At 40.0% G+C, this 24529-nt stretch overlaps 1 protein-coding gene across 1 annotated transcript in view; it reads right to left on the bottom strand.

The window, feature by feature from the left end:
- Positions 1–24529, bottom strand: part of TMPRSS15 (transmembrane serine protease 15) — a 105221-nt gene that overhangs the window by 63428 nt on the left and 17264 nt on the right. Inside the window, exons 7-9 of the mRNA XM_059686801.1 lie at positions 18137–18268; positions 11384–11492; positions 8354–8460 (exon numbers count right to left, since the gene is read on the bottom strand). Coding sequence (XP_059542784.1) covers positions 8354–8460; positions 11384–11492; positions 18137–18268 — 348 coding nt within the window. The remainder of the gene's footprint in view (positions 1–8353; positions 8461–11383; positions 11493–18136; positions 18269–24529) is intronic.

Below are 24529 nucleotides of genomic sequence, written 5' to 3'. Positions count from 1 at the left end.
TCTGGCTTTCTTTTGCATAACAATGGGACTGGTTTTGGACAATGGCTTCTGGTTGGGTCTGATTGTGGTTCAGTGGCACCCTGGATGGTTGTACTGTGTTGGATCCTCAGGCTTTCTAATGGTATTGCACTAGTCTACATAGTCCAGAGACTTATGTCCTGAGCTCCATTACCACGCTCCAGAGATACACACAAACTTCTGGAAATGGTGTAGCATGTTTGTGTCTGTACAGACTTTATAAACGTTCATCAGATTCTTAAAGTCTCCTTGACTAGAAGGAGACTCAGACCGTGCATCCAGAGGAAAGCACATACCTGTTGCCTCCAGGAAGACAGCAGCCGGTGGTGGTTAAGAGGAGGGGCTCCAGAGTCAGCATGAGAGTTAGTTCTGACTCCATATTTACTAGCCTTCTCCGTGTCTCAGTGACCTCTGATATAATAATATTTTCCATAAAGGTTTGCAATAAAAAGGAAACGAGTAACTTTCATGTGTTACAGTGACTGGTGTATAGTAAATGCTCAATAAATACTATCGTGTCTCCTTCTCCCTAAATGGGTTGTAAGCCCTGAAAACATAGAGATTATACCTAATGCTTTCTATGCCTCTGCCATTCTGCCTGAGCATCAGAAACTTTTAAGCAAATTTGGGTGCCAGGTTAATACATGAGTATCTAGAGTGACAGAGTTTGCCTACATAAAAGAATCAGGTCTGAAGTTGAAAGAAAAAAAAGTTTCCTAATGATTTTTAAAGGCTGGATTTTTCTAGAGCACATTCAATACATTTATAGACAATAATTCCTTATGAAAATCCATTGGCTTCTACTGAAACCGTCTTATACGTCTATAAATATTAATTTCCATAAACTGGCCAAACAGTCATATGTAAAAGTGAATAAACTCATCATTTGTCTTTTAACAGCAAAGCCTCTGGCAAGTAGGTCTTGTGAAAGAGAACGGCATGGAAGCATGAATAAGATACAAGGAAATCTGAAAGGAGGGCGATGGGCAGGAAAGACACTTTCTGCAGAGTATGAGTCTAAAGACCTAGCCCCCAAATATTGATGCCATCCAATTTACAAGAGAAGAAATTCTGCCACTGGAGTGTGGTCTTTGTATGTTATAAACATTTTGTTGAGTGCTCATGATTAATTTGGTATGGTGTTAAGTGCCCGTGACATGGGGAAGAAATAACCAGGTCCCCCTATTAGAAAAGTTCAGATTGGTGAATTATAGAAAAATAACTTTGGAATTAATCTATATGGGAGAAATGCAATAGGGACATCAAGAAGGTGTATGAGGAAATCGTCTTTAATTTATCTGGGCACTATGATTGGACGGTCTTTGAGAGCCTCTGAGAAGACCAACACTTTAAATCAGTGCTTGTTCAACTTTTCCATATAAATAATCCCATCAATAGAAGTGAGTGAATGGGCACTTCTAAGTTAACACAAAAGTGTTTGCATAAAAATGCGAAGTTAATCAAAATGCTTGACTTTGAAAAATATTTGCATGCATTACTTAATCCCATATCCACAATTTGATTATTTTGTTGTAGTGTAAATTGACGATTCAGGAAGATCCACTATGTTTATTATACTCATGTGCGCTTAACTTTCAAAAGCAGCCTCTGTGGAAAACAGTATGGAGTTTCCTCAGAAAATTAAAAATGGAGCTCCCATTTGACCCAGTACTCCCATTTCTAGAAATATATCCCAAGAAAACAGAAACACCAGTCAGAAAGGACATATGCACCCCTATGTTCATAGCAGCACAATTTATAATAGTAAAGATTTGGAAACAACCAAAGTGCCCATCAACAGATGAGTACATTAAATGGTTAAGAGTTCCTTCTTTTTTACAGCGACGTAGTATTCCATTACATCTACACAATGGACTACTACACTGCTGCATAAAAGAAGGAACTTCTAACCATTTGCAACAGCATGGATGGACCTGGAGAGCATTATGCTAAGTGAAATAAGTCAGTCAGAGAAAGATAAATATCACATCATCTCATTCATATCCTATATAATAAAACCCTAATATGCAAATCGACTAAACAGGGGATTGACCTGTTACTATTATGCTCAGCACAGGAGCTGCCCCCTGGTGGTCAGTGCGCTCCCACAGGGGGAGCACCGCTCAGCCAGAAGCTGGGCTCATGGCTGGCAAGCGCAGCTGTGGTGGCGGGAGCCTCTCCCACCTCCACTGCAGGTGGGTGGTAAGGAGTGAGGGGTCCCAGACTGTGAGAAGAATATCTGACTGACAGCTTAGGCCCTATCCCCTCAGGCCTAAGCCAGCAGGTGGACATCCCCCGAGGGGTCCAAGACTATGAGAGGGCACAGACCAGGCTGAGGGAGCCCCCCTCCCCCATGGACAAATATTGCATTTACATTCCTTTAGTGTGGAATGTAATGAACAACATAAATTGATGAACTAAAATAGATCCAGAGACACAGAAGCATCGAACAGACCATTCAACCTCAGGGGGGCTGGTAGGGGGAATTGTGAGAGGGGAGGGGAAATGAGAGATCAACCAAAGGATTTGTAAGCATGTATATAAGCATAACCCATGGACACATTCAGTAGGGGGGTGAGGGCATATGCTGGGGGGGAAGTGGGAATGAGCGGGGAGAGGTCAATGGAGGAAAAAGGATTCATATGTAATACTTTAAACAATAAAGAATCTAAACTAATAAAAGAGAAAAATGGTAATTGGCGTACGACGATACCCTTTTCATTGGCTAATCAGGGCTATATGCAAATTAACTGCCAACTAAGATTGGCAGTTAACTGCCAACAAGATGGCGGTTAATTTGCATATGTAGGCACAATGCAGGGAGGCGAAAGGGAAAGCAGGAAGAAGCCCCCTGCCACTGACAGTGATCGGAAACCCAGGGGGGAGCTAAGAGCTGGGGGGCAGGGCAAAGGCGGCCCTGGGGCCGCCTTTGCCCTGCCCCCCAGCCATGATTGGAGAATCAGGCGCCTTTGCCGCCCTGGCCAGTGATAGCAGGAAGTAGGGGTGGAGCCAGCGATGGGAGCTGGGCATGGTCAAAGCTGGCAGTCCCGGGAGCTAGGGGTCCCTTGCCTGGGCCTAAAGCAGAGCCCACGATCGCGGGGCCGCTGCAGCTGCGGGTCCCCGCTGCCCCGGCCGGACGCCTCAGCCAGAGGCGTTAGGCCTGGGCAGGGGCGGAGCCTGCAACCGCGGGGAGCTGGGGGTCCCCTGCCCAGGCCTGACACCTCTGCCGGAGGCCTCAGGCCTGGTCAAAGGGCCGATCCGGTGATTGGTGATCGGAGGGTGATGAGGGTCAACTCCTCTGGCCGAGGCATCAGGCCTGGGTGGGGGGTGGAGCAAGCGATCAGAGGGAGATGGGGGTCCCCTGCCCAGGCATGATTCCTGGGCCAGGGGCCTCAGGCCTGGGCGGGGGCCAGAGCCAGTGATCGGGGGAAGATGGGGGTCCCCTGTCCAAGCCTGACACCTCTGGCGGAGGCATCAGGCCTGGGCAAGGGGCCGATCCTGCGATTGGAGGGTGATGGGGGTCAACACCTGAGGGCTCCCAGTATGTGAGAGGGGGCAGGCTGGGCTGAGGGACACTCCCCCCGCCCCACACCCAGTGCACGAATTTCGTGCACCGGGCCCCTAGTTTAAAAAATAAAATAAAATAATAAAAGCATGGCCTTGAGTTGTTAAGCTATAATATAGGGGTATGTTGTCAACAGTTACTTGGGAATGGAATGACCGCTAAGTGCTTGGGATAAAAAGAATGGCATATCAACCACACACTCAGAAATACATTTTCTCAGCTTGGCAATTTGAAATCAATTTCAGTGTGCTCACCCAGGCTATTTTTATTCAATTTCTTTGAGGATGCACAAAATATCTATGTATTTTTCTCAACAAAACATTAAATTAGCACACTTGGAAGTTGTAATCTTCCACCACTTTCATACCTGGTATTGATAATTATTACCATCACTGAATAGAATATTGTACCTAAAACACTTTTGAAATACTTCTCCATCAACCTATTCTGACTTACATCAATTCCTATAATTATTTAGAAAAAATTCTACTGCACTCAAAATCATCTTTTATCTAATGCCTACTTTCCTCTGACACTTTTTACCAGTTAGAGAATTTTTACATCATTATTTCGTATAAAAATGACTGAGTAATGCCTTTAGAATTTGTTTATACTAACTTACTCCTAATCAAATATATAAGAACTATTTTATCCCTAACTGGTTTGGCTCAGTGGATAGAGCGTCAGCCTGCGGACTGAAGGGTCCCAGGTTCTATTCCAGTCAAGGGCATGTACCCTGGTTGTGGGCACATCCCTAGCAGGGGGTGTGCAGGAGGCAGCTGATTGATGTTACTCTCTCATTGATATTTCTAACTCTCTATCCCTCTCCCTTCCTCTTTGTATATCTTTTAAAAAAAAGAACTATTTTACGGTACTGGATACTTATACTCTCTTGTACTTTCTCTAGACAATGTTATTTTCCTGATTTTAATGAAAATATCTATATATTTTCAATGTGATAAGGATAATAACAGTATTTGAGACATACATTCTGAACCGGAATTTTAATGAAAGTGAATCTTGTATGCATTTCTCACATAAAGAAACTTGCTAAAATATTTAGAAAAATATGGGATTGTAAATCAGAAATGCAGGTCTTGGCATTATTCTAAAAATAACTTTAGAGTTATGAGAAATAATATTGTTCATTAATTACTTACAATAATATCATTATATATAAACCTGTTGTTTAAACTTAAATCAACGTAACAAAGTTTTTGCCAGGCTTTGTGCTAGATGCTAGGCTAAGATATTATTGCCTTGCTTGAGAAAAGGTATAATTAAAAATTTTTAAATGTAGTTTTAGTAGTCAATGTCATTTCTCATGTTATTTCCAAGTTAAAATTAAATTATTTAGCTTTCAAAAATTTAAAATAGATTTATATTTCAAAAAAGACCCTAAACATTAAAATTCCTATTTATTATTATTTAGATACTAGAGGCCTGGTGCACAAAAATTTGTGCACTCGGGGGCATCCCTCAGCCCGGCCTGTGCCCTCTCACAGTCTGGGACCGCTTGGAGGATGTCCACCTGCTGGCTTAGGCCTGCTCCCTGGGGTATTGGGCCCAAGCTGGTAGTCAGACATCCCTCTGGCAGCCCAGCAGCCCTTGGGACATGTCCACTTACCAGCAGGGAGCACACCTAAGCTGCAGTCGGACATCCTTAGTGCTGCTGAGGAGGCGGGAGAGGCTCCCGCCACCACTGCTGTGCTAGCAGCCATCAGTCTGGCTTGTGGCTGAGCAGAGCTCCCCCTGTGGGAGCACACTGACCACCAGGGGACAGCTTCTGCATTGAGCATCTGTGTCCTGGTGGTCAGTGTGTGTCATAGTGACCAGTCATTCCCAGTTGTTCTGCTGTTAGGGTCAATTTGCATATTACCCTTTTATTATATAGGATAGAGGCCTGGTGCATGGGTGGGGTCGACTGGTTTGCCTTGAAGGGTGTCCTGGATCAGGATGAGGGTCCCGCTGGTGTGCCTGGCCAGCCTGGTTGAGGGGCTGATAGCTGTTTTCAGGCTGGTTAAGCCCCCCAGTAGGGGTTTGGCCAGCCTGGGTGAGGGGCTGATGGCTGTTTTCAGGCTGCCCAAACCCCCTTCAGGGTAGGGGTTCCCACTGGGGTGCCTGGCCAGCCTGGGTGAGGGGCTGATGGCTGCTTTCAGACTGACCAAGCCACCCTGCGACCTAAGCTTCCAGCCTTTCCCTTTTTTTTTTTTTTTTTTAAATTTGCTCCAGTTCCGTGGCCATGGAGACTGGAAGCAGATATCCGGGGTTTATCTACCTTCTATAATTGAAACTTTGTTGCCTTGAGACGAGGCAGCAGCTGGCCGGGAAGCTTGGCTTCTTCCATTGCTGGGGCAACCAAGCTTCCTGCTTGTGGCTGACTGGAAGCAGGTATCTGGGGTTTATTTACCTTCTATATTTGAAACTTTGTTGCTTTGAGTGGAGCTCAGAGCCGGCCGGGAAGCTTGGCTTCCTCCATCATTGGGGCAACCAAGCCTCCTGCTTGCTCCAGCTCTGTGGCTGCTGGCCACCATCTTGGTTGGTTTAATTTGCATATAGTTGCTCTGATTGGCTGGTGACCGTGGCTTAAGGCATAGCGAAGGTACGGTCAATTTGCATGTTTGCCTATTATTGGGTAAGACTAGAGGTCCAGAGCATGATTAAATCATGCACTTGTAAGGTCCCTAAGCCTAGCCTGCCATCAGGGCCATGTCTGCTGCCCCGCGACGCCTTGTATGCTCCGAGGACGCTGCCGGCACCCCTCCCTGCCTGCCGCAAGAGCCTCGCTGCTCATTTGGTCATGACGTCGTTACAGCCTTTTATGACATACTTTCATATTTTTTTATATTTGGATATTTGTTTCTTTATTGCATTTATCATAATTGTGTGTTATTCACATCATTATGCCTAATGATTCTAAGATTTATTTATGAATGACTGATAATCTAACCACATGAAATAAATAAAAATATCATTTAGGCAAATCAAGGTATTTGAAGAGTAAAGGAACAAGAGTTCCTTACACCTTTCACTTTTGGGCAGCTAATCTCTACAAATATAGCTTTCATCATGTATAGAATTTACAGCAGCACCTACACAATATGGCTCTAGAGAACGCTTATTGAGTTAAAGTGCTGAGAATACTACTTTGCACGTTGCCAGTGATTGATGTACACTAACATTTATTATTATCACATTATCCCTTGAAGAAATTTATATGAACTGGCTTATTTGTCCATCTAAGTAAATATTTATGTTGACATAATATTGAAGAACTGGATTTATCAGCTACAGAAATAAGTAGATTATAAAATGGCTTGGCCCATTTATTAAACCAAATGTGACTTACCATGAGTTTATCTGTTTTATGTACGCTCGTTATTGAATTTGTACTTGGGACTTTTAAAGCACAATGAAGAAATGCATTTGTTTGAAGTCAGAGATTTTGGGTTTGATTCCTGCCTCCAACATTAACGAGCTTCGTGGATTAGTGGTCACTTAATTTCTTATACCTCATTTTCCTCTCCTGTGATGTATATTTGTATATTTATTGAAAATACTAACTAAGAATATCCACAAACAGCACTCAGTATCATGAGTGTCACACCAATAATGCCCAATAAAAAGTCTATATTATTGCCCTAGCCAGTTTGACTCAATGGCTAGAGTGCTGGCCTGTGGACCAAAGTGTCTTGGGTTCAATTCCAGTCAAGGGCACATAACTCAGTTGCAGGCTCCTCTCCCAGGAGGCAACCAATCAATGTAAACACATTGATATTTCTCTCTGCCTTTCCCTCTCTCTCTTCCATTCTCTCTAAAAATCAATGGAAAAGTATCCTCGTGTGAGGATGAAAAAATACATATTATTATCATATCTTAAATATTTCTCAAGTCTATATATCAATCAAAAACATTCATTAGATAGAATCCAGTTGTCATGTCCCACAAGCACAATTTGAAAGCTGGAATTGTTAAAATAAATGCAGTTATAATACAGGAGTCATTTGCAACCTCTTCTTAGCTCTTTATTTGATGTTTCCTTCAAAGTGTGAGGAAAATGAGTTATTCCTTTCACTCCACTTCCATATTCTCTCCTTCATCCTTATTTCCCCTTGGAATTTCACTCTTTATTGGCTACCATTTTGGGGTCAGATGGAATAAAGTGGGGAGGGTACATTTAAGTTAGTGCATTCCCTGCCCTCCCCTCAATTTCCATTAATGTCCATGTATTTATGACAAAAGGTTATGTGATAACAATACTACCCACATCTACCAATTACTGAGCCTACATTCTTGCTAGTCATTGTCTTACCCACTTTGTTAGTAATTGCCCCAAGGGAGATGGAGGAACACAGTGCATATTGAAAATAGGAAAAAGAGTTCCATGAGTTTATAACTTATGCAATGTCAGAGAAATATACTATAGCATTTTTTAGTGCTTGCCTGAGTTTTGCTTAATGGGAAGAAGTAACACTCAAACAAAGCATAGTACAAATATACAATTATATATATTTTTAGAAAATTCTACATGTTTTTAAATAACGTAAAGTAGAATAGAATCAAGTGAGATAGTAACTATTTTACTATTAAGAAGACTGATTGCATAGAGCACTAAATTATTAATTTTTTAAATGAGGAACAGTTTTGTTTATTCCTTTTAGAAACTTGAAGTTTGAGTCTACATGTAGTTCAAAATGAAGAGAAAATATACCCCTCCAGTTTCTCACATATTTTCATTCTAATAATGGATGTATTTTTGTTTTAACTTACCTCTTAAAATCTTGCTTGAACCCACGCCTTCATAGATATTTAATATATCCGTATAATATATGTTAAAGGAATCAAAGCTCAGTTTAATGGAAAGTCCTTGTTTTACACTAAAGTAAAAGCAAAAAATAGGTTATTACACTGAACAATTGTTACAATTCCTAATGCATTCTAGAATTTGAATGCATTTTTCTCATTGTACATAGTAAACACAACATAAGATCAACACTCCTAATAACATTTTTAGTGTATGGTGTGGTATTGATAGCTATGATGATGTCATGTGGCAGATCTCTAGAACTTTCTCAACTGGCATGACTGAAACTGTACCCAATGAACAGTCACTCCCCATTTTATCTCCCCTAGTCCCTTCCAATCATCATTCTACATTCTCTCTCTAGGGGTTTGCATACTTTATATGTGTTATGTCTGATTCAATATCCTTTAATTGGTCTGTTCAAATTTTGCATTTCTTCATAATTCAGTGTTTGTAGAGTGTATGTTTGTATGAACTTATCCATTTCCTTTATCCAATTTGTTGGTGTATAATTATTTATACTAGTTTCTTATTATTCTCTTAGTTTCTGTAGCATCATCAGCTGTAACCCCCCTCTTTCATTTTTGATTTTATTTGTTCAACTATTCTCTTTTTCTTACTCTAGCTAATTGTCAATTTTGTTAATATTAAAAAAACAACTCAGTGTCATTATTTAAAGCTGTTTCCCTATTCCCCTTTCAATTTACTTATTCTGTAATATTAATAATATCTTCCTTCTGCTAACTCTGGCCTCAATTTGTTCTTTTTCCAGTTCCTTGAGGTATAAAGTTAAGTTGATCATTTGAGATCTTTGTTCTTTCTCAATATAGGCATTTATTGTTATAAAATTTCCACTTAGTACTGATTTTTACCCATCTCATAATTTTTAGTATACAGTACTTTCGTTTTCATTTGTCTAAAGATATTTTCTAATTTTCTTTTTTTCTAAGACCCATTGATTATTCAAAAGCCATAGAAGGCTTGCATGTTTGTTTCAGGAGTTTCTATTTTTTTGCTCCCTCTGGTGTCCATATGTGGCACTGCAAGTCCATATGATGACTTCAAAAATAGTTTTTAAAGAATTAAATAATGGAAAATAATTAAAAAGAACAGAACCATACAATTACTTAAGTAACAGTGTCATTATTGCATAAATGATATTACTATTATAGCAAAATTTTATTGTGCTCTGCTTATAAGCCCTGTAAATTTGACCTACCTTTATTAAGAAATGGCTATAACAATTACATTATTTTTATTTGGCATTAATAACATTTGAAAGATTGCATGAAGACATTTAGGATTCATGCATTTTCCATTTTCAGACGTAATCTAAGATTTTTTTCTAAGGCTTTCTGATGACCTTTAGAGTAAGGAATAGAATATTTTTCATTTTACTTATGAACAATGCTAATAGTCATTTATAAATGGTACTTTGAGAATTTGATGTGATTATATTGGAAGCACTATCCTCCAAATTAGTTAATTTTTCACTTGGCAAGAATTACTTAGAATTGCCATTTTAAATACAAAGTCATATCTTTGGCACATAAGTAGCATGTTGTATAGAACATGAAAACAGAGGAAAGTATGCTCCTAGTCATATTATATGACTTCCATGGAGCTTAGCTCCAAAATAGAAATTATTTAAAGGAACTGGATGTTGGTCTTTCCCTGAATATTGCCAAGTAAATATGTTTAGAACAATCTTCCCTTCACAGCCCATCTCATCTCTGGGATGTGTCTGCATAGGGAAACAACCCTACTGAATCTTTATGGGGCCATGTCCTACCATTTGTTTGGCAAGAACCGGAAGCGCTGCCTTTCAGTCTTCTTTAATCAGCTGTTATATTGATTCCCCAAGTTTTCTAGTGAATCGTTACAATGACTAAAACTGTTTTACAGCAGGTAGATTGTGAAACCATGGTCTCACCCAGCTGTTCAGAGAAAGGAACTAACCAGAATGTCATTTCTCAAAGTAAATTCCATAGAACAGTTATACTGAAGGCTCTGTGGGGAGAACATGTTCAGTGGCTTAATAGGAAATATATAGTTTTTGGAGATTGACATAGCATATTTGAGAAGTCCTGAACACTATGAAAAAATTGCAATGTGTTTACTTCAATATTCTTTACATTTGAGTAAAAATGATTTGTTCCTTAGAATATCTGGAAGGAACAGCAGGTAGCGCTCCTCTGTGAAAAATGCTCAGTGAGCATTAAGGTAGATCAGCCATAGCAGTTTGATTAGTTTGATCATCATAATCATTGGATTGGTCAACTGAATTATAAGCTTTGAGGTTAAATATATAGCAACTGGTCCAAGTATTATTCACGATACAGTGAAAAGGCTGTATGCAGCTCTTCGTCTCCCATGACTGAGTCACACCAAAGGAGATTTTTCATACAGATGCTGACATAATGAGAAAGGCACTAGTCTGGCATAAGGATGCCTGTGATGTGATATACCATTTCCTGTGATACACAGACATACACATGTGCTATTTAATTTGGCAGTACGTGATCTGTGGCAACTGCAGAAAAAAACTTGCTAATGGGCCCAATGAGATGGCCTAATTATTAGACAGGAGGCCTTCGTATTTTATTATTATTTCTTTTAAATTGATTTCAGAGAAGTAGGGAGAGGGATAAAGAGATAGAAACATCAATGATGAGAGAGAATCATTGATCAGCTGCCTCCTGCATGCACCACACGGGAGAGTGAGCCTACAACCCGACCGGGAATCAAACCATGGCCTCCTGGTTCATGGGCCGACCCTCAACCACTGAGCCACGCCCACTGGGCTGACAGGAGGCCTTTTTAAAAGGCTAAGAACAAGAAGGAAATTTCTTGGGCAGATTATCGGTTGGGAAGGCTTTGCTTCATAGCTAATGAAAACAATTTCTGTAAAAATACGTTGCTAAAGGTGGTAAGACTTATTGCATCAGAGAGTGACTTTAAGACTTAAGACTGGGGAATAGAAGATGGCATATTACCGTATAATCCACTGGCAAACGGCACTTGATTTAGAAGGCTTTGGATAGTTGGTAGCCTCGAAGGACCCCGAAGATCCGGTCAACAAAAATCTTCCATCACAAGTTGTGGCTGTCAAAAATGACAATTAATGTTAGACAAAAACAATCTTGGAAGGATTTCCCAAATGAAATGGGATTTAAATAGGTTGAAGAACTCTTTATAGAGTGCTCATGACTGAGTCTGTGTGAGGCTATTTTATAAAACTGAAATGAAGCAATGGGAGATCAGATCTCATGCTTAAAGTCCACTGGCTATTTTCAAATGACTCCTAGAATGTGTCCTTTTTCTCTGGTATGTTGTTAATTCCTCATATGCCCAAAGCTTTGTTGGGGGGGGGGGGGGGGGAAGGGGCGGGGCGGGAAGAGGGCTATAGAAATTGACTAAAGTTAACAAAATTAAATTGCTATCCCTGGAATCTGAGTTCTGAATAAGCTAATTCTAGAGTAAGGATGGAAAAGCCCATTGTAATATTGCATAGCAACTGTGATGTTATAAAATGCAAGCTATTATATGATATAAGATAATTTACATGGGCAAAAGAATTAAAGAATTGACCAGCATTTAAAAATCTTGGTAAAAAAATCAAATGTTTTTGGTTAACTTTTAGCAATTTGGGGTATAATTTTTATAAAGCACAAAAAATTACTTTGGTAAATTAAATGTTTAGATTAAAAGTATTTCTAATAACAAGGACCTAGGAATTGATTGCATTGGTAGCCTGATTCCAAGCTGAAGACAACAAAAAAATAACAACAAACAGAACAGAAAAGATAACCACCGAAGTGCACGGATTCAACTCTGCATGGGCCGTTACAGACCTCAGGAAAGGAAATAGAGAAAATTGTGGCTTGTCGAAAGAATGAAATCTCCTTTTGTATAAACATAAAGCTAATTTATATGTTTTAAAGGTAAACAGTAAAATACGTGACTTTTTAATGCAGAGCTTAACAATTTTCAAGACACAATAGAAAATCTTCACCTTCAACCCTGCCAACCACAAATCATGCCCAATAATTGGGACAATTAATCACTGATCTTCAATGACCGTAAAAGAAAGAATACTGTCTGCTTGTGTTTTATGTGATATATAGAGCTTTTTAATCGCAGTTTGTCAAGAAATCTATGTACTCCAAGATTATAAGCAACATGAGACAGTCCACTGCTATTGTAAATACTTGGTATTTAATGAGGTGGGGCAATCAATCCTACCAGCCCTAAAATATAACTGCAGGAATGTATAAAGCATTTTCTGTGTGCCAGACACTCTTATAAAGTCACTAGAGGCCCGGTGCATGAGATTTGTGCACTGGGGGGAGGGGTCCCTCAGTCCAGCCTGCACCCTCTCGCAGTCTGGGACCCTTCAGGGGATGGCTGCTTGTGAGCCTAAGCTGGCAGTCAGATACCTCTCACAGTCTGAGGCTCTCACAGTCCGGGACCCCTTGCTCCTTACTGCCCATCTGCAGCCCGCCACTGCCGCTGCACTCACCAGCCATGAGCTGGGCTTCTGGCAGAGCGGCACTCCCCCTATGGAGCATACTGACCACCAGGGGGACGCTCCTGCATTGAGTGTCTGCCCCCTGGTGGTCAGTATGCATCATAGCTACCAGTTGTTCCACTGTTTGGTCAATTTTCATATTAGGCTTTTATTATATAGGATTATATATGCATTAACGTTATCTTCACAACAATCTTATGAGGTCCAAGGTAGGAAAACTGAGGTACAAAAGGTTAAGAAGCTAGCATAAATTCTCCCAGCTTATAAGAGACAATTCACAGCAGGCAGTCTTATTCCAGAGCACATAATGCTGTATGGCCTGATGCCCTAAAATACAAAACTATCATGACAACACCTACTTTTTGAGCTGAAAAGCAGGGAGTGAATTGTAAATGAAAGAAACAGGGAATTAAGAAAGAATTCCATCTCTTTGCGACAGTATGGATAGACCTGGAGATTATTATGCTAAGCAAAACAAGCCGGTCAGAGAAAGACAAGTACCGTATGATCTCACTTATATGTGGGATGTAATGAACAAAATAAAATGATGAACAAAATAGAAACAGAGGCATGTTTAAATGGAACAGATTGACAATTGTCAGAGGGGAGGGGTGTGGGGAGGACTGGAAGAGATTAGCCAAAGAACATATATGTGTATATGAATAGCTCAGGGACACAGACAACAATATGGTAAAGGTGGGGGAAGGGGGCATGGGAGCTGGAGGGGGGGGTTCAGAGGGGGAATAGTGGAGGGTATCTGTAATAATGTCAACAATAAAAAGGAAATCCCATCTCTTTCAGTGTTCTTAAAACTAAAGTATTGATCACTTTTGCAATAGCAATCCACAACAAACAGGAAGAAGCAAAAAAAAAAAAAAAAAAGAAAGAAAGAATATAAAAGGGAACAGAACAAGACCAATTTAAGAACTTATAAAAACTATTTGTGAAGCTGGTATATAATAGTACTTCTTTGTATCATTCACTACAAATATTTTGAGGAAGAAATCAACAGCTTTGTGCCTCACAACAGGATTCATAATTTCCCAAAAGGCTGAGTTATGTCCCTGGTGGCAGAGATGGTTATATGTTGGCTCTACCCTTTTCCAATCCCTTCCTAGGAACATGACTGACCTGCCCCTCCCACAGTGGGTTCACGTGACCGAGTCTGATCAATAAACTACTGTGGAAATGGTTCCGTTTATTTCCAGATGGGATTTCTAAAGATCTCTGTAGCATTCTTCCTTGTCTGTCAGCAGGTTGCAGAGTGGGGAGGGGGAGGCCTTGGGACAGAGGGGACAATGGAGGAGCTGCATCCTGAATGCCTACGTAGGAGCACAGCCCTCTGCCATCTTCCTGGGACTGTGAAGTAAATGACAAATAGCCCAGTATTGTCTGACATCGCTAAGAGTGTGCATCACAGTATTTAGCCTGCCCTGAAGAATATGATCAATGTGACTGTCCAGTGGTCTGTACAAGCGCTGAGTGTTAGTGGGGAGGGATACTCTACACTGAAGGGCCTTTGGTGGATTCCTGCATGCAATTCAAGGTGAAGAAGAATATTTCTGATGGTATTTAAAATAAAATTGCAGTATGATTAAACTACTCATCACAGCAAAGCTCACAATCTCACAATATTATTTCAAGATAGAGGTTTGTGCGAGAGACTTCCTTGTGTATTCTCTCAGTTAATTTCAGATATTGGTGGAGAACCTAATTTTACATACGGCAATGAAGCAAGACAACCTTTTGGGAAAACAGGTATAAGGCAGCTGTGACTGAGTAGGATTACTGGGGGTTCAGGGTAATAACATTTTAGACTGCGAAGTGCTTTCCAGTGCAATATCAGAAAAATTCTGAGTGGGAGATAAATGAGTCTGTCAAGAAATACCAGCAGTTCTTTTGAGCTACCAAAATCTTGTCTGTGGTGGGGTGGGATTTACAAGGGTATATACTCTTAGGACCTGCTGAGAGCTCCCTCTGCAGGCTCAATATTTACACGGTTGTGCCGGGCACTGAATTCTCCAGGATGCTCAAGTCCAACTTTGGTGGATAGTTTCCATGGCCATCACTCTGGTCTGCGGTGCACACAGAGCAGCATGCAAACCATTTGTGGAGACACTTGCCAACTTCCAGATAGACCTGAACATTGGGCTGGAGGCTGTGAGTCAGCTAAAAAGTTAACTTTCCTGCTGATGTGATTCTAATCAGAAGGAAAAAACAAGTTAAAGAAATCTTGGTTCAGCTATAGTCAGCTCTAAGTTGTGCAAACCTAAATAAAGACTAAAAGAGGAAGCTGTGTGGGGAAGTCAATATTAATGTGACTCTCTTAGTAACATAAACTAGAATTAGAGCTCACAACTGGGGAACAAAGAGAAATAGAGGGAGAGTATAGGCCAATTTCATGTAGAAAGAATGTCCTTAAATTAATTTTTCTGTGAATGTAGATTGATGGACAAGGGATTTCATGTGAAATGCTACCTGATTTGATGCTGAGGTGAAGACACTGCTTTGGGGCTCATAATTAAATGATAAATAAATAATAATGATTAATAATTAATTAATAATAATAATTAAATGATAAAACAATTTATATGCCTGAATACTAGTTGGATTAATATAATTGATTGATTTATCCAATTCCAAATCTACAAATTCTTTATACTTATTTTCCAAAATAGATACAATACTACCAATAATATAATGCTAAAATACAAATAATGAAGAGAATCAAGAAACATAAAAACTGGGAATTGGGGGGATTAAGAAAGTTAGTGATACAAATGACAAGTTGATACTGAAGTTCAATTAACACAAAATTTCCAAGAGACCGAAAAGTAATAATACACTTGGTCCTTAACACAAATTTAGGGAATTAACTCAGTTCTAATAGTGAGTGAGGCTCATGCCATGAAATTATAGTGGCTCAGAAAAGTAATTCATGGCTTTATAACTTATTTTAGGACAAGTTTCATACTTATAAGATACATTATTGTGATTTTTTGATATGCACTGATATTAATTTACCATGAACATTATTAACTGCATGACAGTAAAGATCAAATTATAGGTGTGGTTCATTTCATGATTATATACACACACCCTCCTTCCCCCAATTTAAAGTTATTGATCATCATTACACAGGCTTAAAGCCCTGTGTCTCACTTTGGCATACATTATTATTTTTGAAATATAAATCAACATCACCTGTATTACCTCATGATGGCACACTTGTATTATATTCTCCCTGAAAAGGCTTTGAAAACTGCCTGGAAACCATAGCAAAAGAAAAATAGGTTTCTTTCTTCTGCTTTGAGTAACTCAGTTATATAAAATAGATTAAAAATATTCTGTAGCCTGCACTTTCTTCCAATATGCTATGAGTGCACTTCAAAGTATGTAGTTAAACTTTGAAGGTTTGAATTTTATCCAAGAACATTTGAATTAGGATGTCTTAATAAAAGAAGCCTCTTTGGTCAAGTTGCCTCTTTTTTTTTTTTTTTTTGAGTTGGTGATGGGAAACAGACCAACTTCCTGTCTTTTAAAGTATGTTTCAAGTGGACAGGTAATTTTTAAAACTTTGTTGTTATTGGAGTGTTCATCTTCAATTAATATCACCCAAGAAGAGCAAAGTGAAACAAATACTAGAATAGCAAAGTGTAGCAAATAGTAACTGCAGCCTTTGCACACTTCAGGAACTAATTGTTCTCAGGGTCAATGTTGACATTGATTATGAATCACACCAAAAAATATTAAATTCATGCTTTCTGTTTAATTTTTCAAGAACCAATGATAAGTTAGAATTATTTGAATAGGTCTTCACTTTGCTTATTAATCTATCTTATACTTATGTGGTAATCTTTCATGTATATGTTCTCAACTATACAATGAAAACATAAGTCAAAGAGTAAATGTGTTTAAATCCCTTAGGGCCATGCTTTGGCATATAGTACACACCACTTAAGTGCTAATTACTAATGATAGAAACTGTTATTATTAACAGATGCCAACATTTACAAATAAAACACAGATGTTTTATTCATGAGACTTTAAGATCTTATTCAAAACTGATTTCCATTATTCACAGATCTACAACTCAAGTACATTTTTTTTTTGTCTATTGTTTCTACGCCAAAGGCAAATAAAAGCAACAATCAAAATGAAAGAATGGCAAGTACTGAGTTAGGGACCATTAAAATGGAAAACAAAGACTGACATTATGATGGTGAAGAAAAAATGGAAAGCACTCAAATTCATAACAACTACTTTGGAATAGTTTAATACGGGATGGAAACGAATGCCATTCTTTTGCCCCACTTATGACAGGCACTGCTAACCACAGCATCCTTTCTATCATCATCAAATGAAAGTCTGTTTTATTAATATTAATATTGCATTAAATAAAGTTTAGGAAAATAGTATAAATATGTTTTAGATTTTGGGTTAAATTATAATCATGGCTATAGGGAAATCTTATTCTCCAGTAGTTTCTGGTATCTGAGGGGTGTGTGTGTGTGTATGTGTGTGTGTGTGTGTGTGTGTGTGTGTGTGTGTGTGTGTGTATGTTTGCACACAGTGAGGATCTATGTATATAAACATGGTCTACATATATATATATATATATATATATATATATATATATATATATATATATATGGTCTGGGTCTATGTATTGTGGATGAGAAAAGGGGTTCTATGGCAAGTAACCTCACAGGATGATCTTATTATAAATACATACCTGGGCAGGTCACAGCAGGCAGTCACTCCTGGTATATACCTTTTTTTAGTAAAAGGCTTGTCTTTGCCTTAAGTAAGTCCTGTCGATACTTTCTGGGCATCTAAGTTAATAGACCTTTAAAATTGCCCCTCTTTCAGACCACTCTTTCGAATATGTGACTCCCCTTCAAACCTCTTCTTCTAAAGTACAAGAGCACATCATAGTAACTATCCTGTAATCAATGCCTGGCTTGCTTTCTCCAACTTTCGTGCCATCTTCCTTATGTTCCCTCCTTCATTTCAAATGCATAAAAGACACTGCAGAACTAAACGGCTCATCCCCAGAGCATTTAAGATCTCGCTCCCTTGCACATGTTGTCAATTTGGCTCAAATAAACTCTTATAGAAATTCTCCACAGGTGTGGGCATTTCCAAGGTCAACGGTATGTGTACATGGTCTACATCAAGTAAGGGGGGAAGAGAATAGGGACGGAACATTACTTACCACAAGTTTTATTGTCTTCATCAGAACCATCTGGGCAGTTTAATTCTCCATCACAAAATAAATCAATTGCGATACATTTTAGAGCATCAGCACAAGGCCTTGAACCAGGCGGGCACTTCACTGAGGCATTGCCTTTAGGAAAAAACATTGAGTTTGTAAATTTACTGCATACATATTAGATTTAATTTCTTACCATATGTACAATGTTTGGATATTTAGTATGCATTTTTGTCATTTAGATTCTGACTCATAAGCACATATTTCAATTTCCCCTAGAAATATTAATTTCATTTAATATATCAATTATTTGTAAAAATTAAAAATTTTATATTAAACAAATTCTTCATAGATGTTAAATATGAATGTTTATTTTGTTTTAACCTTGATAAATCAACACTACAGTTTTGACAGTTGGCCCCTAATGTTTACACCTCCTAGGAGTGTTATATAAGTTATATGGGACAATTTGTTGGAATGTTTTCCACAGCATCTGCATTACTGGTAATCACTTCATTTGCTCATAAACATATTATTCAAAAATATTGTGGCTGAAATCAAGGTTTGCATTCTGTAGAGCAAAATTTGTCAACGAAAGTCATTTTATAGTAAAATAAAATACTTAAAATTTCCAGCACAGTTCTATATTGAGCAGTGGAAAAAATCCAATGACTATTTCCTTCAAAATTTGTTTGCTTCTTGGGTCAGGGGTTCCTAACAGGAAAGACATGCCCCTGAAGCGTTCTGTGCCATCTCTTGCTTGGATCTGATCAATGTGCACCTCTCAGCCTGTGCTGTCCTTCACCTCCATCTCTTCTATATGCCTACACATAGAGCTGCAGCAAGAAACTCATTTTACTCTGGAAATTAACTTGGACATTTTAGGTGTGATTCTAAAAGGACATGTTGTTTTATGCTCACTAGATAAAGACATATGTTTTCATTTTTCAGAGCAGTGTGATAATCTGATTATTTTTGTCTATGATTAGAATAACAATGATGGTTTAAAGTTTTTGAAAATCTTTGAACTCAATAGCATTTTTTTTGGGGGGGGGGAGGTTATTGTTCTTAACCTTAAAACCAGCACTGCACTGCCATCTGCTGGGCTCTAAAATCATATTTTACTCTGCAATTTCCCCTAATGCTCGATGAAATTAATTGCAAAAATAAAAGTGCTTATGTCAATGAATCTACTAAGGTAATTCCTAACTTGGAACATTTATGGACAGAGTTGCTGAGTATATATAGAACTAGATTAGATTTTTGTAATTAGCTCCAATTAAAAAGGATATAAACATTTGGGAAATTCATGGATCACCTAACATCTAAAAATCGAACGGGATAAAGATCTGAGCTGTTCACAAATGACAGAATATTCCCATATAAGACATTTAAAAAAGAATAAAAAGGATACTGAATAAACCCAAATGCATACTATAACCATTGGTATCTATGAAATAATAATCTAAAGAGTCCTTAATCATTAAGTCCCTGACCCATGAAAGGTAGAGTGTCAATAGTATTCCAAAAATGATTGCTAAATAAATAAACAAAAAAAGTTTTATTTAGACACTCTAGGTCATATTTTAATAGTAGTTAATAGAATTCTAGCTATTCAGATTTGGGGATATAGCTAGGAAGGTGAAAACTTTGTTCTAATACTTCCCATGGGAACTTCACTCCCTGATGCTCCATATATCTTTCTGTTGCCTATTAAATGCTGTAGATCCAACCTCAAAAACCACATGGGATCCTTTGATGTCATTAATGATTATTCACTCACTCCATAAGTATTTATTGAACAGGTGAATCTAACATCTCTGGATGGTAAGATGTTTGTGAAAGCCATGGAAGGCAGGGAGTGTGGTGCCAAATACTAGGGGACTTATTTTGTCTTTGTAAAATGTTAGAAATAATGTTTTTATATAGGCAATGGCATGGAAAGTTTTTAGATATCTATGTGATATGACCAGTCCATGTCTCAATAACATAATTCTGGAGCCAAGTGGGGAGTCATGTAGAAAGAGGAGACCAAGATAAACTGTTACAATAATCAAGGAGAAAGTTAATGAGGGCTGGAACTCTTGCACTAGAAGAGGAGATGGGATGGGGACTCAGTTGCTATTTTGCAAATAAAATTGGTGAGCTTTAGTGGCCAGATATGTTCCTGCCCAAAGGGATGTGGGTACTAAAAATGATACCTGTACTTCTGGAGTGGCCAGTTAAATTACTAAGTGTCATTAGTTGCAATCTATATCTCTCTATATATCTATCTATATAAAACCCTATCATGCAAATAGACCAAACGGTGGAACAACTGAACAACCAACCGAACAACTGGTCGCTATGACATGCACTGACCACCAGGGGGCATGCACGGAACATGGTGGGTATCGGCCATGGCAGGATGGTGGAGCAGGTGAGTGGGGGTGCCAGGCCAAGGTGGGGCGCCGGTTGCTGTCATCGGGGTGAGCCTCTGTTGGTAACTGAAAATTCTTTGCTCCCACTTGCCGCAGTCCCACTGGCCGCTCACACCCGCTGCTGGCATTGGCCCCAATTGCTCTGTACTGTCAGCATGGGGGAGTGGTGGCAGTGGGAACGAGATTGCCAGCAGACAGGGGACCGGGGGCCACAGTGGAGAGGCTGGGCGGGGCACGGAGGATGTACCCACTGCAGCCTCACGGCCCACAGTTCCTTTCAAGGCGCACAAATTTGTTCATTGTGCCCCTAGTAGTGAATATAAGAGCAACAGCTGGTGGGATTAGAAAATGACTCTAGTTTGATGTATTTTGATTTGAAAGTAGAAATATTAGTAACTCTAGCTTATTTTGTATTATATTTCTATAGATTGTTTCAGAAACACTTTTCAGCTGCCTTGGTCAATGAAGAAAGAGAATATATATATTTTTAATTCTCACCCGAGGATTATTTTTCCATTGATTTTTAGACAAAGTGGAAGAGAGAGGGCAAGACAGAGAGCAACATCAGTGTGAGAATTGGTTGCCTCCTGCATGAGCCTGACCAGGGCCCAGGCTGGGGAGACCTCTGCAACTGAGGCATGTGCCCTTGACCAGAATTAAACCTGGGACCCTTTGGTCTGCAGGCCGACACTCTATCCACTGAGCCAAATTGACTAGGGCAAGGAGTTCCTCATATTGAAACCAATATGGAAAATATAATCTATCTATACAATAAAGAGGTAATATGCTAATTGGTCCTAAGGGTGTCCCAGTCACAACCAGTCAACAGGTTGTACGCTCATAGGAGCTGGTGGGCGAGGATGGTGGCAGGGACTTCTGCCCCCAGCAGAGGCGCACGCAAGCCTACCCAGGGCTTAAGTAATGCTGCCTCAGAGGGGGAGGCCACTCCTGATGGAGGCATGCGCAGGCAGGAGCTGGTGGGCAGGGACGGGGGCGGGGACTTGCGCCACAGGAACATGAGGCTGCCACCAGGGGTGGCCCTTCCAGCGGAGGCGCGCACAGGCCCACTGCACTGCTCACCTGGAGTGGGGCATCAGGATGGGCCATGGCGACCCCTCTGGTGGAGGTGCACGCTGGCCCATGGCACCGCCCAGCCCAAGGCGGGCATCAGGACAGGGGCGAGGCCTCAGCAAAAAGCTCTCAGCATTCCTGTGCTGGGGTCTGAAGGCGTGGAGAAGAAGGGAAGGCAGATGGGCAGTTAGGGGGTTTAGGCCAGGAGGGGAGAGCAGATAGGCATTTAGGGGGATCAGGTCAGGAGGGGAGAGCAGTTAGAGGGACTCAGGCCAGGAGGGAAGAGGCCATCAGGCAGGTGAGCGCTTAGGAGCCAGTGGTTCTGGATTGCGAGAGGGATCCCAGATTGGGGAGTGTGCAGGCCAGGCTAAGGGACGCGCCCCCCCGCACCCCCTGGGGCACGGATTTTGTGCACCAGGCCTCTAGTATATATATAAAGAAGTAATATGCAAATGAGGTCAGGACTTCGTAATGGTCACGACCAGCTTAGGAGGAGGGGCTGGGCTTGGCCCGGAGACTGAGAGAACAACACACAGGCGTGGCCCAGAGCTTGAGAGATCAATACAGAGGGGCGCCTGCTCCGAGCCCCCACAGTGCGGCTGGGGGCAGGCCCCAGTGGACACACACACACACACACACACGGTGCCTGCTCTGAGCATCTGTGGCCAGACTGTGGCTTCAGTAGGACATCCCCTGAGGGCTCCTGGACTGTGAGAGTGGGCAGGCTGGGCTGAGGGACCCCCACCCCCAGTGCATGAGTTTTGTGCACTGGGCCTCTAGTTGTTATATAAGAGCAGTATGGTTTGGCTGTTTATTAGATTGTATTTTTACCTCATTTTACATACACATATATGGTGACAATTTCCAACAAAATCATTGATTAAAGCATTAACTGTTACAGAAATTAGCCAGATGCCAGTTTTTTTTAAAAATGACCTTTCATTTTTAAAACTAGAGTTCTTTGACTTGTGGACTACTCTATTTGCCATTTCATTCCTTAATTTTTGCTCTGGTCTTTCCCTTTTTCTAGGTCTGCACTGTACTTTTCAATAGAGAATTTTCAGGAAAGGAGTTAAATAATTGTGTGATTTTTCTTTATTTTTATTGATTTCAGAGAGGAAGAGAGAGGGAGAGATAGAAACATCAGTGATGAGAGAGAATCATTGATCAGGTGCCTCCTGCACGCTTCCCACTGGGGATTGACTCCACAACCTGGGTGTGTGCCCTGACTGGGAATTGAACCTGACCTCCTGTTTCATAGGTTGATGCTCAACCCCTGAGCCATGCTGGCTGGGCTAAATAATTATATTTTAAGAGAATATTAATTGGTTTTGTTTATTAAAAGCTGATCAAATTCCCTGGATATTAGTTACTGTTATCTTGAGTGGGAAAAGACCTGCACATATTTTTATATCTATATGATATTTTATCTTCAGGGTGTTAATTTCCTGGCATATTATGAAAACCCAAAAGTAAACTAGTATTAATTCGAGTTCTGCAAATGAAAAGTTTTAGTTATCCATTTACATTTGTATCATGAAAGATTCAGAATAAACTCAGTGTGATTACTTCAGCGTGCTCCAAGGTTATGATAATTTCTAGTGATTTGGGATGAGGAACCTTCTGTGTCTACTTGGGCAGGCCCTGCGCGTGGCATATGGAGGATGAAAGACTGAAATCCATTTTTTCCCTTTCAAACCAGTTATAAAAAGTGTTAATGCAAGATAATAATTTGAAAATCACTTTTTGGAAATCTTAGATTTTTATTTTCCCTGTTATTTATTTATTTTTTTAAAATATATTTTTATTTATTTCAGAGAGGAAAGAAGAGGGAAAGAGAGATAGAATCATCAGCGATGAAAGAATCATTGATCAGCTGCCTCACGCATGCTCCCCAATGGGGATCAAGCCCACAACCCCAGACCAGGTTTATAGGTCAACTAGAGGCCCGGTGCACAAAATTCATTCACGGGGACAGGGGGGAGGGTGTTCCTGTACCCTCTCCAATCAAGGACCACTGGCTCCTAACCCCTCACCTGCCTGCCTGCCTGCCTGATCGCCCCTAACCGCCTCTGCCTCAGCCCGCACTACCATGGCTTTGTCTGGAAGGATGTCTGATCTAGTTGGTCTAATTAGCATATTACCCTTTTTTTAGTATAGATGATCAACCACTAAGCCATCTCAGCTGGGCTATTTTCCCTGTTATTTAAATGGGATTAATAATACTAAGCATCCAAGCGATGCTACTTGAGACAAATTGAGCCCAAGAGCCTTATAGCTTGCTTAGCAGTGGAAGTAGAATCGGAATCCTAGAACGCCTGCCTTTAGAGACCGACAGCATTTCACTACACTGTATTGGAAAAAGAGCTATCACCTTACAGAAATTCTCATCCACTTTGATAGAACAAATTTAATCTTTTTAGCAAAACAATGGTGGGTCAATCCAAATGAAATTACAGTGGAAAGCTACTTCAACAGTTCTGATATCATGTGCACAGAAGGGTCTTCAGTGCTTAGCAATATATTAATATTGTTCTCTTGAATGTAGAGAAAGAAAAACACTTAAAGTCATAATGCATTTGGTGTCAGAAAAAGTCCCTGTGTTATAGTCTTGGAGCAATTCAACTGAGGAACATAATTCTACCTTAGCTTCTTTTGACCCAATTTCATTAAATCAGTCAATTATTTTTCTTCAATCCCCAAACTCTTGCACCTAGTGGAATGGTAGCAAGATTGCATTTTTGTATGAGGTTGAGAAAGCCCATGATAGTGAAACTATGTTCCTGCAATAAATGCCTACACAATAAGTAACAAAAGACTAGGACAAGCTGTATGCTACAAACCCTGCAAGCATTTGAACAATTGCCCAAAACCACCCCTCTAGGTACTCTTTAGCAGCCCAGAA

The sequence above is a fragment of the Myotis daubentonii genome, chromosome 3 (genome assembly GCF_963259705.1).
Source record: "Myotis daubentonii chromosome 3, mMyoDau2.1, whole genome shotgun sequence".
Classification (NCBI taxonomy): Eukaryota; Metazoa; Chordata; class Mammalia; order Chiroptera; family Vespertilionidae; genus Myotis; species Myotis daubentonii.
This window is presented reverse-complemented; position numbering and strand designations above follow the sequence as displayed.